This window comes from Lynx rufus, unplaced genomic scaffold, assembly GCF_022079265.1.
Source record: "Lynx rufus isolate CCGP_SWC_20201006 ecotype Redwood Valley unplaced genomic scaffold, mLynRuf1.p SCAF_23, whole genome shotgun sequence".
Lineage (NCBI taxonomy): Eukaryota > Metazoa > Chordata > Mammalia > Carnivora > Felidae > Lynx > Lynx rufus.
The window spans coordinates 5167647-5182354 of NW_025814838.1; the positions used below are offsets into that span (position 1 = coordinate 5167647).

General features: G+C 46.9%; 1 protein-coding gene across 13 annotated transcripts in view; it reads left to right on the plus strand.

Annotated features, from left to right (window-relative positions):
• The window catches only part of ARHGAP17 (Rho GTPase activating protein 17), a 154023-nt gene that overhangs the window by 69583 nt on the left and 69732 nt on the right, over positions 1-14708 (plus strand). For 4 of the 13 annotated variants that reach the window (XR_006963612.1, XM_047087851.1, XM_047087849.1 and 1 more), the window contains exon 1: positions 10306-10418. The exons of 7 other annotated variants lie outside the window; for them this stretch is intronic. Coding sequence is in view for 5 of the 6 variants with exons in the window: in XM_047087851.1 (XP_046943807.1) it covers positions 10360-10418 (59 nt within the window). In the remaining variant the exon portion in view is untranslated. Of the gene's footprint in view, positions 1-10305; positions 10419-14708 lie in introns of those variants that run through there. 2 more of the 13 variants (XM_047087840.1, XM_047087853.1) reach the window with 2 other exon arrangements.

The following is a 14708-nucleotide window of genomic DNA, read 5'->3' on the forward strand; positions in this document are numbered from 1 at the left end:
CCAATCGAAAACAACCACCAGGACCCTGAGCGGGACTAAACAAAATACATCTGTGGCCAGACTCGGCCTGTGGGTCACCAGTGGGCAGTTGCTTGTGGAAAAGGTTGGGGAGGTGAAGATTCCTGTGGTGATTTTTCTCTTTTTCCTCCTGCACCCCACCCTCCTATCACTGCCTTCTGAGTTCTTGGGTTTGTCGACGAGCTCGTCCTTTCCTTTACAGAAACGTTTCAGAGATCCGAGAGTAGCCATCATCACTACTTCTCTCCTGGTTTGGTTTACCAAGTGCTGTACCGAACCACCTGGCCTGGTCTCACCTACTGGTGCTTGTTATCATTTCTGGTTTAGAGAGAAGAAAAATGACCTGCCGTTGTCTGCCCGGCCAGCGAGTGGCCGAGGCAGGACTTGGGGCCAGGGTGTGACTCTGGACCCCGTGTGTTTCCGACTGTAGACACTGGGCCGGCTGCCCGCCAGGGAAGGGTTCCTGTGGATGAAATGTCTTTGGTGCTTGCTGACTTGCTGGGCTAGATGCTTTTGAGTCAAGTCTCTTGCTGCCTTGTCCACGGCAACTCCCAGAGGTGATGTTATTTATTCCTGGTTTAATGATGAGGAAGCGAGGACTCAAAGAGGTCACCGGGCTAGTTAATAAGAGCGCTGCCGTTCATCAGAAACCAGGGTTCTGCTTCCAAAGCAGATAGAAGTCCTTACTTCACGGAAGGCAACTCTTTTCTTTAAGAAACCCCGTGTTAGAATTCTGTGTGACGACGCTTCCACCGAATCCTGGAAGCTGAGAGTTGGATGTTGCTCTCGCCCAGGGGCTCCCGCCAGGGATGGCCCCCTGGGGGACATTTGGCAATGGCCGGAGACGTTTCTGTTTTTGTCGTGACTTGGCTCGGGCGTGGGGTGCTCCTGGCATCTGGCGACACAGGCCGGGGATGCTGCTGACCAGCCTACACCGCCCAGGACAGCCTCGCCGCACAGAATTATCTGGTCCCAAATGTCAAGAGTGGTGAGGTTGGGAAAGCCTGGTCGAGTCCTTTAAGTTTCTGGATACGTGAATCGTGAAGACCAAAGATCCGTGATGTTTGCCTGCAGGGTGAAGATGTGTTCTGTTTGGTCTATTTCTTATGTGTGGAAGTATTAATGACAATCATTGGCCCGTATTGAACACTTGGGTGTTTTCACGTGGAAACCTGGGCTTCCTGCTGCTTCTCAAATCTTGCAAGACCTAGCGAAGCCTGGCATCGCGCCCTCGCGCAGGTACACGTCGTCGTAGCTGCAGCTGCGTAGGTGCTGTCCCGTCTGGGTGGGGCATCGACCGTCTAGTGTGCCCTGGTCCCTACCTGGCTTGTCCTGCTGTGGTACGTTCCTTGCGGACCCCTTCCTGCTCACGGATCTCTCAACGACCTTCTCCAGGAGCAGCAGAGTCTCTGCCTCGCGAGGTAGCCCGTTGCGTCAGGGGCAACGTGAGTCAAAGGCCTCTCTGCCCGTGAGTCCCAGGGGAGTCCTCTGCTGCCACGACGCCTGTGTCACTCTTCCGCGAGACGGCCCTTTCTGTATTCAGCGTCGCAAACCGCAAACCGTGTCCTCGCTCGATCAGCGGTAACGTTCTCCACCCCTCACCTATTCGACACCCTGACTTCCTCCGCCTTTTCCAGGGGAGGTGGCTGTGCTTGGTTCGCTTCAGTCTGAGTGGATCCCGTCCAGCCTCTGCATAGAGCAGAGGAGGAAAGGAATGTGTTCTCCCCACGACCTCTGAATCCGAGCTTCCGTGGCCTGGTCATCCACTTTACCTCCTGTGAAATCAAACAGGGTTGTTTATAGGTGAGTGAAGAAAGCCCGTGGTTCACTGAACCAAGATGAACCCTAAACAGATGTGCTCACGTGTGGCCTTATGGCGTTGGTTTTACACGTGAAGGCAGCATGTTATTCTAAGAGGAAACGATGTCTGTGGTCGTGGTTCCCAGTGTGTCCACGGCAGCCCCCTGCCCCCGAGATTGGACATGGGTGTATGGCATAGGGTCCCAGAGTCAGTATGCACACCACGCAGTCTTGTCGGACTGGCGATGTGTGGCCTTTATCATTCTGTTTCTCTTTCTCAAATGTAGGCAGGTGCCATCGTTATCAATCAAGTATAGATCCATGTACAAATATTATTACACTCCTATCTGCTGTGTGTGTCTATTTCCTTAAACGTGGGTGTTAAAAGTACAACAGGCCCACAGTCCTTTTTCCAAAACCCTAGGGGCCAGGTGAGTTTTGGAATTCAGACGTTTTCAGGTTTTATTTTATTAAAAAAAAATTTTTTTTTTTAACCTTTATTGATTTTTGAGACAGAGAGAGACTGAGCATGAACAGGGGAGAATCAGAGAGAGGGAGACACAGAATCTGAAACAGGCTCCAGGCTCTGAGCTGTCAGCACAGGGCCCGACGCGGGGCTCGAACTCACGGACCGGGAGATCATGACCCGAGCCGACGTCGGACGCTTAACCGACTGAGCCACCCAGGCGCCCCTTTTTCAGATTTTAGAAAAGTAAAAATGTACATATGCTGTTACTGTATAATCCATGGTGTGGGTCAGCATCCCTTCATTGAATATGTTAATATTTCTAGAGTGAAAATATAAAGGTACTTCATGCTAAATGGAACACTTAAAGATTGTAAATGGCTTCATATTAGTTCAGGTCAAGAATTGTTACCAAATAAGTTACCAAAAAACCTTGTTTTTTAGATTTCAAAATGATGGATAAGGGGTTATGGAGCTGGTTTACTCAGTAGTAATGCTCCTATTGAGAGAGTCTGAGATGGTTTTTTGTTTTTTTGTTTTGTTTTGTTTTTTTGCCTTTTACTCTACGTAATGCCCCCTTACTCCAAAAAGTTAGAAACCACAATGATGTTCTGTAACGAGGGGTCACAGACTCAAGTGCTAGGCAGGTAAAATTAATAAGCGAAGGGAAGGTAGATGTAAGGTAGTAGTGAGAGGCGAGGAATAGCAAAACTAGCTCATTGCACGGGCTTGCTTGCTCTTGGCAAGTCTAGCTACCTGTTGACATGGTGAATGTGGGTGCAGGAACACTCACCTTCCCATTTTTAAGGATACTCCAGAACGCTGATTTTTTTGTGAAGTTTATTGATACTTAAATATCAGCAATGAAAAAGGAAAAGAAAAGAAACCGCTGGACGTAGGCCAGAGAAAATATATCTGCAAGCTTTATCTGGCCTTGGGCTGCCTGCTCTGACCTCTAGCTGCGAGACTGATTCTTACCGAATGAAAAGTTGGACCGTGGTGTTTTGGTAGTGAACGCTTTCTTGAGATGGGGATGGGACATTTGCTTTATCATTATTCATTGTGCTTTACGTATATGTCACATAATTTTGCAGTCAGATGCTCTACCCCTGAGCTATACCCCCTATTATATAATTTTGGAGTGTAAAATATTTCAAAAGAAAAACACTGGAGCACTGCCTTATTTTCTAGCCAGTGGGAACTTTTCTTTCTCATCTATGAATTTGAAAGTTTAATGTTATTTATTTTGGAAAAGGGAGTGAGAACCCCAAGTTAAAATAGGGCCCTCTTTTTTAAAAAGTTTGAATTAAGGGGGGTTAGATTATAATGTCCCTGCCTTTCCAGGGCCACAGTGATCAGAAGTGCCATTGCATGTCCGCCCCCGTATTTGGACTGGGAGGTGTGCCTCATCTTTTGTCCTCTCAGACCGTATCCCTGGTCCTATCCCCATACCTACTGCCACACAGCTGATAACTTTCAACTTGATGTGTTTTTTTTTTTTTAAGTTTATTTATTTTGGGAGAGAGAGAGCGAGAGAGAGAGGGAGCGCACACAAGCAGGGAAAGGGCAGAGAGAGAGGAAAAGAGAATCCCAAGCAGGCTCCACACTGTGAGGGCAGAGCCTGACGCAAGGCTCAAACTCACAAACCGGGAGATCGTGACCTGAGCCGAGATCAAGAGTCAGATGCTTAACCGACTGACCCCCCTCTGTGTGCTCCTTAATTTTATGTCTCTAGTCCTGGCATCTCTTCATCTCTAGATTGATCTTTGTCTTGAACTTCTCTATTTAAAAGTCCTGCTGAAATTCAGCTCATGAACTGCATCCTCAAATTGACCTTCTTTCCCTGTATTCCTTAGGCCGTGGGTCAGCAACCTCTGGCCTGTAGGCCAAATCCTGCCCACTGCCTGTTTTGCGAAAAGGGGTTATTGGATCACAGCCACGCACTGCAGCAGCACAGTCAAGCAGATCTCACGGTGACTGTATGGCCCACGGAGCCCATGCTATTTACCGCCTGGCCCTTTGCAGGAAGAGTTTGTGGACACCCGCCCTGGCGCACTGAATGCCGGAAGCGCATCTCCTCTGTCACCTGCGATCCCCCTCTTTCTCCTCCATCTTCTTTATATCCAGGCTCTCCCTGCCATCTGGCAGCTCTGCCTCTGGACTGTCTTCTGACTTGGTCTCTGCCTCTCGGTGGCCTTAGTTAGTTCAAGCTTGCGGGGTTTTTTCTTTCTTTCTTCTTCTTTTTTTTAATGAAATGTATTGTCAAATTGGTTTCCATACAACACCCAGTGTTCATCCCAACAGGTGCCCTCCTCAAGGCCCATCACCCGCTTTCCTCTCCCCCCCCCCATCAACTCTCAGTTTGTTCTCCGTATTTAAGAGTCTCTTACGGTTTGAACTGTTTTTTTTTTTTTTTAACCTGGACTCACAATTGTCTTCCAACTGGCTTAGCTAGCTTGAGCTGGATTTTATCCATACGTGGGACATCTGGGCTTCCACTTTGGTCAGACATGGCCAATCCAAATTTTAATGGTCATAGCTATTCCTCTCAATTATTTTCTTCTGATGAAATCATGACGTTCGTAGGACATTTTATGTCGTCCTAGTGTTGCTAAATTTTCTTCGAAACGATAGTGCTGTCATTGAGTTACTGTGCGGCAAATAATTTACACTGGATTGTATGTCACCGTGTGTGATATGATGAATGTCGTGTTTCACCATCACGCTGTGCTGACTTTTAGATGCTGTCTTGTAAAAAATCTACCTATTTTAATTTTTTCTGTTAAGGTTGAAATGAATGTGTCCCATATTTGTATTTCTTGATGAGTTTCCTATATGTGTTATTTGGTCATTTAATTGCCAGTTGTCAATTTCGTTTTTTAATCACCAGTTTCGGTTCAACACCTGTCTGCTGAGAACCTGTCAAATGCTGGGGTTAAAAAGATAACGGATTCCTAGGAATTTGAGTGGGGAAAGAGACCTACAAGCAGATAATTTGAATACAGCCGGTTGTACTTATTCCAGCAGGCCTTAGGAAGTATGAATGCCACATCTTGATTTATTTATACATGACAAGGTAAACAAGTTCACATTCTTCTCCTCAGGTACATTACATAATGAGTGCAGTGACAGAATCTTGAGGGAACGCATTCACGACTAGGTACAGGTTTGATACAAGATTCAGAAAATAAAGCGGATTCTGTTGAAAATCCGACCGACCCTGTGGTTTATAGAAGAAACTGCTTTTGAATAGGAGGAGCCTCTTTGTAGCCAGTGACACGAAAACAATATTAAGTTCATCTCAGCTCTCCAGGTTTTAAGACTCGTTTCTGAAGTCTTGCTATTCCCTGTGAATTACAGCTTATTAATTACTTGCCTAGACTCCTTCCTTTTGATTGGTCCCAGCATGTTTCTCTCTGTCCTTTCTCACAGTTCTTTTTTTTACGTGTCTTCCTTATCAGAGATACTTCGGCCTAGTTGTCCACTTGATCTCTCCATTCTTGTTTCATTAGCAGTTTTTCTATCATTTCTGAATGGGTTCGTTAAATTTCTGCCTCCTAAAGAGTTTATAGTATAAGCAGTAGACTGAGTGACAAGGTACTCAAATGAAAATAAATGTTCAGAACTGCACAGAAATTCTCCTAAGCAATGACCAGCTCCATTTATAAGTCTACCAGCTTGGACTCCACGTGGTCGCTGGATACTTTGATGCATAGACAGGACTGGCCACTTGAACCCATGCACATCTGTACCTTGGAGAAATACACGAAAGTACTTCTACTTCACTAGGTACCGTGGGTGCAGGATAGATGTAGCATGGGCGCTGGCATGGGGTCACTGAGACGTGCCCAGGGGTCCGTGAAGCCTTCTCTGACATGTGACACTTGAATAATCTTGAGAACAGGAAGGTAGGGGTGATGGGTGGTAGAGGATTCCCAGGGAGAAGAAAAATTCTCGGGGGAAACCTAACCCACTGACCATTTTGTCCTTTAACTTCATGTTTTGTTTGTTTGCTTGTTTGTTTACTATAAATTGGAAAAAGGCGACACTATCTGATTGCTAGCAGTGGGAAAAGTCTGTCCAGCTCTTATTTTCCAATGAGGTAGTGAACTAATGGCTGTTTGTAGATCCATATGTTCTCAAGTCCAGAGCAATTGTGGTGTTTAAATTCACAAGCCTCTGGATGCATTTCCATCCAATAGATAGAGTAAGTTGGTTCTTAAAAGCTTTGAAGCTCTAAAATCAGGGGACTTAGGTGGCTCATAGTTAAGTAACCAGCTCTTGATTTCGGCTCAGGTCATGATCCCACGGTTCATGGGTTCGAGCCCCGTCCCGTGTCAGGCTCTGCGCTGATAGCTTGAAGCCTGCTTAGGATTCTCTCTCTCTCTCTCTCTCTCTCTCTCTCTCTCTCTCTCTCTCTTCTCTCAAAATAAATCAACATTAATAAACAAGGTTTAAAACCAGTGTACCCTTATTTTCTTTGCTTAATAAACACTGACAGCCATCTTTCCCCAAAATAGACAATTTTTAATTTTTTCTGCTAAGGTTGAAATGAATGTGTCCCATATTTGTATGGGAAAATCTGTGGAGGCATCATTTCTCACGGTGAAGCTTATCGTTTCCTTAATTTGCATCATGCTTGTTCATCTCCCCTTAGAACCTTTTCACTACTCTCACGGCTTTTACCTTCTTGGACACGCTAGGATGTGTAACGTTCCTCAAACAACCCCAAGATGGCAGGACTAAAACACACGAACACCTGTGACCGTGGACGTCAACTTTTAGAGACGGGCAGTATCGATCGGCCTTTGTGCTCATCGGTGGAGGACCATTGTTCGAAAAGCTTCCGGGCCAGTTTTGGGGGATCGTGGTTTGAGGACCACTGCAGTAGAATTGGGGGAGCCCATATGTGCAGAAGGTTGAGGAAGCCAAGCTGGTGATTGAGGAGGTGTCCTGTGGTGGCAGGTGGGCCAGGACTGTGGAGGAAGGGGAAGGGACATGAGTGAAAGTCGAGTCAGGAAGCGATAGCAGCAGCCTAAGGGAGAGGTGATGGCCACCAGAGCAGGACAATGGCATGGGACTGACGTGAGAAACTATTGAGCACCATGGCTTTAGGGGCGAAGAAGGGAGGGGTTGGCGTGATTCGGGTTATGTCTGGATGTTATTTACTGAAATCGGTGACGCAGTGATTATTCGCTTTTCCATTCGTTTCAAATGCTTGTCTTTTTTGAAACATGTAATTCTCACACCTGCTTCGACTTTCTGTTGACTTTGTTTTCATTGACACATGGCTTCGGGTGGGTGTGTTTGTGCGCACCGACACCACGCTGTGCTAATAATAACTGTGGATGTGTAATGTGTTCTCAATCTGGCAGAGCTGGGCTCCTTTGGCTTTCCTTTTTCAGTTGCTGTCTCCCATTTCTGTGTAGAAGTGAATTTTGGTATCGTTTCTAGTTCCTAGAAAAATTCTATGATTGTGATTGGTCTAGAGCACATTAATCCATATATTTAGTGGATCCCTGCTATGGGGTGGGTCCTGAGAACCCAAAAATAAGTAAATCCCAGGCATTGATGGCCTGGCATATCTGTGAACTAAACTTTGGGGAGGATTGATGTCCTTTCCCATGAGCCTGGCACGTCTCTTTCTACACACAAAGGTTTTCTGTGCTTCCTGAGGGCTTTGTTGTTGTTGGAAGAGTGCCTAATTAGTTCAGTTGGCAAACGTGAGTGATGTTAATGTCTGTCTATATCTTTATGTACTAAATAAAGATGTGCTAAATTAGTCATAGCTGATCATTTTTGTTACTTCTTTGAATTTCTACATATGTATTATCTATGTTTTTATTTCTCCTTTTCCTTTTCTTTCAGCAATTTCTTTTTCATCCCTCATTTAATTGGTTAGACTCAAAAATAATGTGTAGCTGTATAATTGTTTATAGCAATATTGTCTAAAGCGCGTGTGATTTCACCCTAATTAGGCGTTCCAGAAATGTGGTAAGGTGAAGTCGTGTTTAAATGCGAATGTCCTAATCTGAGTGGTTCTCAGTGGAAATCTACAAGCATTTTCCCTCTCCTTTTGGAGCCACACACCTTGTAGTGTGTCTGATGTTTGAGCCTTTATTCCAAGGCTCAGTCATAAGATTGGCAGGCGTGTGGCTTAAAGGCAGAATACTGAATTGAGGTAGCCTAACCTTATGGAGAAAACAATCACAGTGCACTTGGACTGAGGAAGGAACTGGAAGAGAAATTTGAAATGGAGCCTATGTGGCAATAGGTTTTTATTTATTTTGTTAGTTTTAATTTTTAAAAGGTTTTTATTTTTGAGAGAGAGAGAGAGAGAGAGAGAGAGAAAATGTGAGCAGGGGAGGGGCAGAGAGAGAGGGAGACACAGAATCCAAAGCAGGCTCCGGGCTCTGAGCTGTCAGCACAGAGCCCATCACGGGGCTCAAACCTACAAATCGCGAGATCGTGACAGGAGCTGACGTCGGATGCTTAATTGACTGAGCCACCCAGGCGCCCCGGCAACATATGTTAATATAACTTCTAAAGAAGTGATCAGCAGGTCACAGGGCAGTGGACTTAACTGCAGCCTTTGACTCTTAGAACAGTCTTTAGGAATAGAAACCTTGCTCCCTGTAGATGTTACATGGAGGTTCTGACGGCCTCTTCCCCCCCAAAAAATCATCCACACACACAGATTGGCAGAGAATTTCACGGACTCCACAGACCTCTTCAAGCCCACGGCCAAGAACCCCGGGCTAGTTCCTGGAGAGATGTGTAGTCACGGCCCCCACGCTAGAAACACATCTGTGGAGAAGCGCTGTTTACAGGTGTCTACCTCCCGTGCAGGTGGGTGGTGTTCCGCTGTTCTCCAGAACACACACTTGACGTCTGTAAGAGCCTTCCCCAGAAAAGCTGAGATGGGATATTCTCCACGATGAGATCTGGCGATCACATGAAATTACTTTCCCTGAATAATCGGCTTCTTTTGATAGTCCGTTCCATAATGTTTTCAAAGCTTTTAGGCGAGGGCTTAAGAAAACGAAGACTCCTGTGGGGCAGCTGGAGTCTAGTAAAGAGTAACTGGACTTGAGTCCGTGTGGTCCCCCGGCTCTCTGTCTGACCGTGGCCGCCTGAGCCTCCCGGCTGCGCTCCCACGCTGGTGAGACGGGGCTCCTGCTACCACCTGGGAACCGGCCCTGGGAGATTTAAGAAGGCGGCATGAGGTAAGGAGGCGTCAGAAGACAGGGAGGAAACAGTATGAAACAACAGGTTAGCACTGGAAAAAGTAGGCGGGTTAGATTGTACCTCACCGTTAGGGGCCAAAGTCGATTCCAAATGGATGAAGAGTTTCAAGTGAAAACCCAGAACCACAGAACGGAGGAAAAGATGGAAAGTTCTTCACGCTCTGGCGTAAAAGTACAGAGAATGAACAATAAAAGATAACCACGCAAATAAAACCACCATTATAAACTTAACCACACAAGAATTAAACTTCTGTCTGCCTATCTCATAATTAAAATTATGGCCAATGACTAGGTGGAAACAGGAGCAGCCACAACGGAGCATTAAGATCTTTAATGTATAAAGCTGTGTTATCGATCAGTTTAAAGAAGTGCACGACGGGGGCACCCGGGTGGCTCAGTTGGTCGAGCGTCTGACTCTTGATTTCAGCTCAGGTCATGATCCCAAGGTCATGGGATCAAGTCCCATGTTGGGCCCCACACTGAGCATGGAACCTGCTTAAGATTTTCTCTCTCTCTCTCTCTCTTTCTTCCTCTTCCTCTCTCCCTCCCTCCCTTCCTCCGTCCCTCCCTCCTTCCTGCCCTCTATCTCCTTCCCTCTGCCCCTCTCCTACACTAACCTGTCTCTCTCTTTCTCTCTCTCTCTCTCTCTCTCTCTCTCTCTCTCCCAAAAAAGCACACTATAGTGAGCAAATGCCATGAACAGAATGCTCACAGATGAAATACAGATGACCAGTAAGTATATAAGACTCATTTCAAAATTATAACTAACTGAAGAAACCCAAAGCTCTGAGACTGCATTTTTCACTTACTAAACTGGCACAGCTCAAAATGATGATATGTTGCTGTCTTGGGAGAACTGACGAAGGCCGTCACACAGCCATACACAGGTGGGAATATAAACTGGCATTCCTTTCCAGAAAGAAATGTGCCTTGGTGTTTTAAGAACCATTTCTAAAATTGGAACCCAAATCGTCCACCTCATCCTCCAGTCTCTTGTCTTTTTGGATTCCTTTCCTGAACAGTCCCCCTCTGTGCTTTGCTGGGTCCCTTTCCTTCTCTGACCTCAGTCAGTCACAGAGGGTGTCTTTCACATCCCTTCCAGCCGTCTGTCCAGCCGGCCTCTTTCCTTCACCTGTTGCGCAGAGCCACAGCCAGGCTCGTTCATCTGGGGCTTCTTCGCGCCTGTACCTGGGATGCAGGGCGTGGTCCAGAAAGATCGTCTCATGTGGAGGGTCAGGCCGGCCCAACTGTCACGGCCTCCAAGCTCAGCTGGGCTTTAAAGACTGCCTTCCAGCCCTTGGGGCAGTTTCCCGTCCCGGTTTCCTAAGCCTTGTTGCCAGACTTTTACTTCCCTCAAACCTACTCCACCCCTTCTGCAGACACACCCACTCTCCTGGGACGGACGACCTGCCTCCCAGTTCCCAGAGAAGACCTGCTGCCGCCACCTTCCCTGCTGTCAAGGTCATTACCTCCCGCGCACACACACCACTCTCCCCCTCCCTGGGGGCTTCCCTCCTCGGCCTTCCTCTGGCCACTCTGCGTTTCCAGCTTCCCTCTCTCCACTGGCTCTTTTCTGCCACTCGCGATGTTCAGGTTTGCGACAGCTCGCGTCTCTCTTCACGTGGCTTTGCTTCTCTGTCTGCGCTCGGCGCCCTGCGTCTTGGCTCCCGGGAGCCACCGCCCTCACACCTTCCTGCGGTCCCTGCCTCTCTCTGCATTCTCGGCTGGTCCTTCATCCTTGCTCTGGTGGCCCACACTCCCGGCTTCTTGGGCTTCTTCCCCGGCCTCCCCGCTGCTCTCTGCTCTTGGGCTGCTCTTGCGCTGCGTTGCCCCTAAGGCTTCTGTGCTTAGCCTTCGTCTTCTCCCCAGATCTGCGTTCCGAGCAAACTCCCCCAAAGCAGTGTTTTTTGCTGCTCCTGCTAACACGCTCTGAGTTTCCTTTCCGGGCGCCTCTGCTGTGATTCGGAACCTCATAGCAAGAAACACACCGGACGTCTCCACTGCACGCCCAATCGACCCCTTAAATCCGGCATTTCCGGAGCTGACCGTGTTGACCCCAACCTCAGAGGCTCCCAGACTTTCTCTGGAGTTGAAGAGCCTCGCTGTCTAGCCGGTCACTCAGCGTGGAAACATGGTGGCCGTTCTAGGGGATTCCTTCTCCCTCTCCATCCACGCCACGTCACAAAGTTCTGCGTGTTGTATCTTTGTAATAGCTCTCTGTCGCCTCCCCTCCTTATCCGCTGCTTTTGGGCGGGGGGTGGGGGGGGGGGCTCCTTATTCTCACTTGGATCTCCCATTCTCCCTCCGGTCTCTTCATTCTCAACTCCTCGGTTTCCCTGCGCACCAGTGTGTCTTCCCTCCCCAGCCCTCCACGCACCTTCCACACTGTTGCCAGGAAGACCCTTCCAAAGAAGATAATTGTAACACTGCTAGCTTATGTGTGTTTGGGTGCTTACCATCTGCCAGGCCTTTTCCCAAGTGCTAGTCTTGTGTTGACTCATTTAATACCAAAATCAGTGCTGTATTATCCCCTTTTACAGGTGAGAAAACAGAGGCCCAGAGAGCTTCAGTTAAGTTGTCCCCGGTCACAGAACCAGCAAGTCTGTCTGCAGAGTCTACACTCTCAGCCACTTACGTCATAACAACAAAAACCACATTTTGAGCTTTCTAGGAATTAGCTCGTTGCGTATATCCTCTCTTTTAATCCACTCAGTTCTGGAAGTTGGAAATTCTTAACGTCTCCACTTTTCAGACGAGGAAACAGGGGCACGGAGACATGAAGTAACCCGCTCATACTTACATGGCTTTTAGGTGGTGGACGGGGCTTTGACCCGCAGCAGATGTGCTCTGGGCTGTCAGTCTTAGCCACCTCACCCGCCCACAAGGGGCCAGCACCTTCTGAACTCACACTTTCAGGAATATTTTTCTGTTCTTCTGGGTTGTGGGTGGCAAAGGAGGTATACTTGTGTGAGATGTTCATGCTACTAAGAGTGTGGTGAGGAAAGGCCAGCTCCTGTTCAAGTGATATCCAGATGGAATGGAACGCTTTGCCCAGTAGTGCCATTGAATTTCCTGTGCCAGTTGAACATGCTTCATTCTGTTTTCCCTCCTGACTTTGTAGGCGTTGATCGTGTAATTTGGGATTTTTCAGAAATCCTTAGGAACACAACTACCATAGTAATATGTTATAGCACAAGAGCTTGTCTCCAGCAGTAGGTTCCTGAAATTATCCAGGGTAGGAAAATTCTCTCGTGAACTTAAGACATTATGGGAGACATTTTCGTTTCAGGTGACCCGGTGAACACGTGTGTATTTCTTCTCTCTCATTACACTCCACTGAAACGGTAGGTATTTAAAAAAAAAAATCTGGGAATTAGAAAAGATGGTACTAAAAGCCATTCAGAGAAAGTCCCAGATGACTGATTAAGAAGCAGCCCTGTCCTGCTCATTGTCCAAGGCAGGACAATAGGATGTAAGAAAATCCTCAGAAAGGCTAGTACATCCATTAAAAAAAAAAAAAGCAAGCTACTGAGAAAAAGGTACAGAGTTCTTGGCAATTAAAAAATCTGTCACCAGTTCATAAAAAGTCTTAGGACACTAAGCAAAGAAACGGTCTTTGGAAAAGCAGTGAAGCAAGTTTCTGCGTTCTTTGATTTCTCAGGATATAGGATTCCCCCAAAAAGTACATCGTCAGGAATAGCACTCATAAAACAGGCCATTACACAGTCAGAGGAGCGTCCCTCCTCTTCCTGCAAGCCTCCCGTCCTATTAATGTGACTAAGTTACGTTGACTTTCACACAAAAAGACTGCTATCTTTTAGCCTTCCTGGCAGCCCTAAAGATTTTTTTTTTTTTTTACCCCAATGGTTCTTAACCGGAAGCAGTTTTGTCGTCCTCCTCGCCCCCTGATCTGGCAGTGTCTCCAGATGGTTGTGCCTGTCCCTGCTGGGGAGAGGGGGACATGTTGCCACTGGGTTTTAAGCGTGTAAGGGCCAGGGATGCTGGTAACATTCTACAGTGTTCTGGACAGCCCACAGGAAGGAATTATTTAGACCAAAATGTCAAAAGTGTCAAGGCTGGGAAATAGTTAACTGTAAATTGCCAAGCCGACTTGCAACCAGAACTTTTCCTTATTCTCCCAAGATGTCAGAGACCTAAGAAGTTAAAAGCTGCAAGCTGAAAGTTGGCAGTCTTCTCTTTATGCTAAACTCTCCTAATACTTTACTAGAAAGTAGATAAATCTCTAACAAACACTTCTTGTGTCTGATGTGCCCGTACAGTGAAGCTTAAGGCGTGACATCAAGAATAACATTTAGCCTGGGGGAAAAAAAATCCGTAGTTGGACTGTTTGGTACATCCTTCTGTCGTCACTGTCAGTCTGTCTGGTTCTCTTTCCCAGGGTGCCTGGGTGCAGTCTCACAGCCCTCCTTTGACCGGGACTGCAGACAGCCATGACGAGTCAGTGCTGGCATCATCCTTCCCTAAGAGCTATCCCCACCCAGACTGGTCCAGTATAGATGGCAGATGCCTAAATTCTTTCCTTCTCCGCCTCCCTCTCCCTCCCCTCCGCACGACCGTGCCGTGGTGAGGTCTTCAGGAGATGAGATCTCTTTAACCTTTGTCTCTTTGATAAATGTCATGATTTTAGGGTTGCCTGGCTGGCTCAGTTGGTAGAGCACGCGACTCTTGATCTTGGGGTCGTGAGTTCGAGCCCCACATCGGGTGTAGAGATTACTTACAAAAACGTTACTAGTTTTGTCTTCATCTTTGAAATATTGGCATTTGGTGTGCAATTGCAGGTTGACTGGATTGTTCGTTTTTTTCTTCCTTTAGCACTTTAAAATGCCACTCTATTGTCACTTGGTCCTAGTGTTTCTGACGATGAGTCAGCGTCATTCCTGTGTCGCTCCCCTGCACGTTAAGTGCCTCTTTTTTTTTTTTTTTTTTTTCTGTCTGCCTTCAAGATTTTCTCTTTCTCTTTCTCAACACTTCAACCTTGATCCTCCTTTTAGGTGTGTTGTTCTCTGTGTTTATCCCGCTTGGAGTTCTGAATAAGTGGATTGGTATTGTTCATTAAATTTGGATACTTCCCAGCCATTGTGTATTCAGTAGTTCTCTGCCCCAGTGTTCTTGGATATTGTTCCAATTTTCTTCCTCTCTGTATTTTCATGTGGATC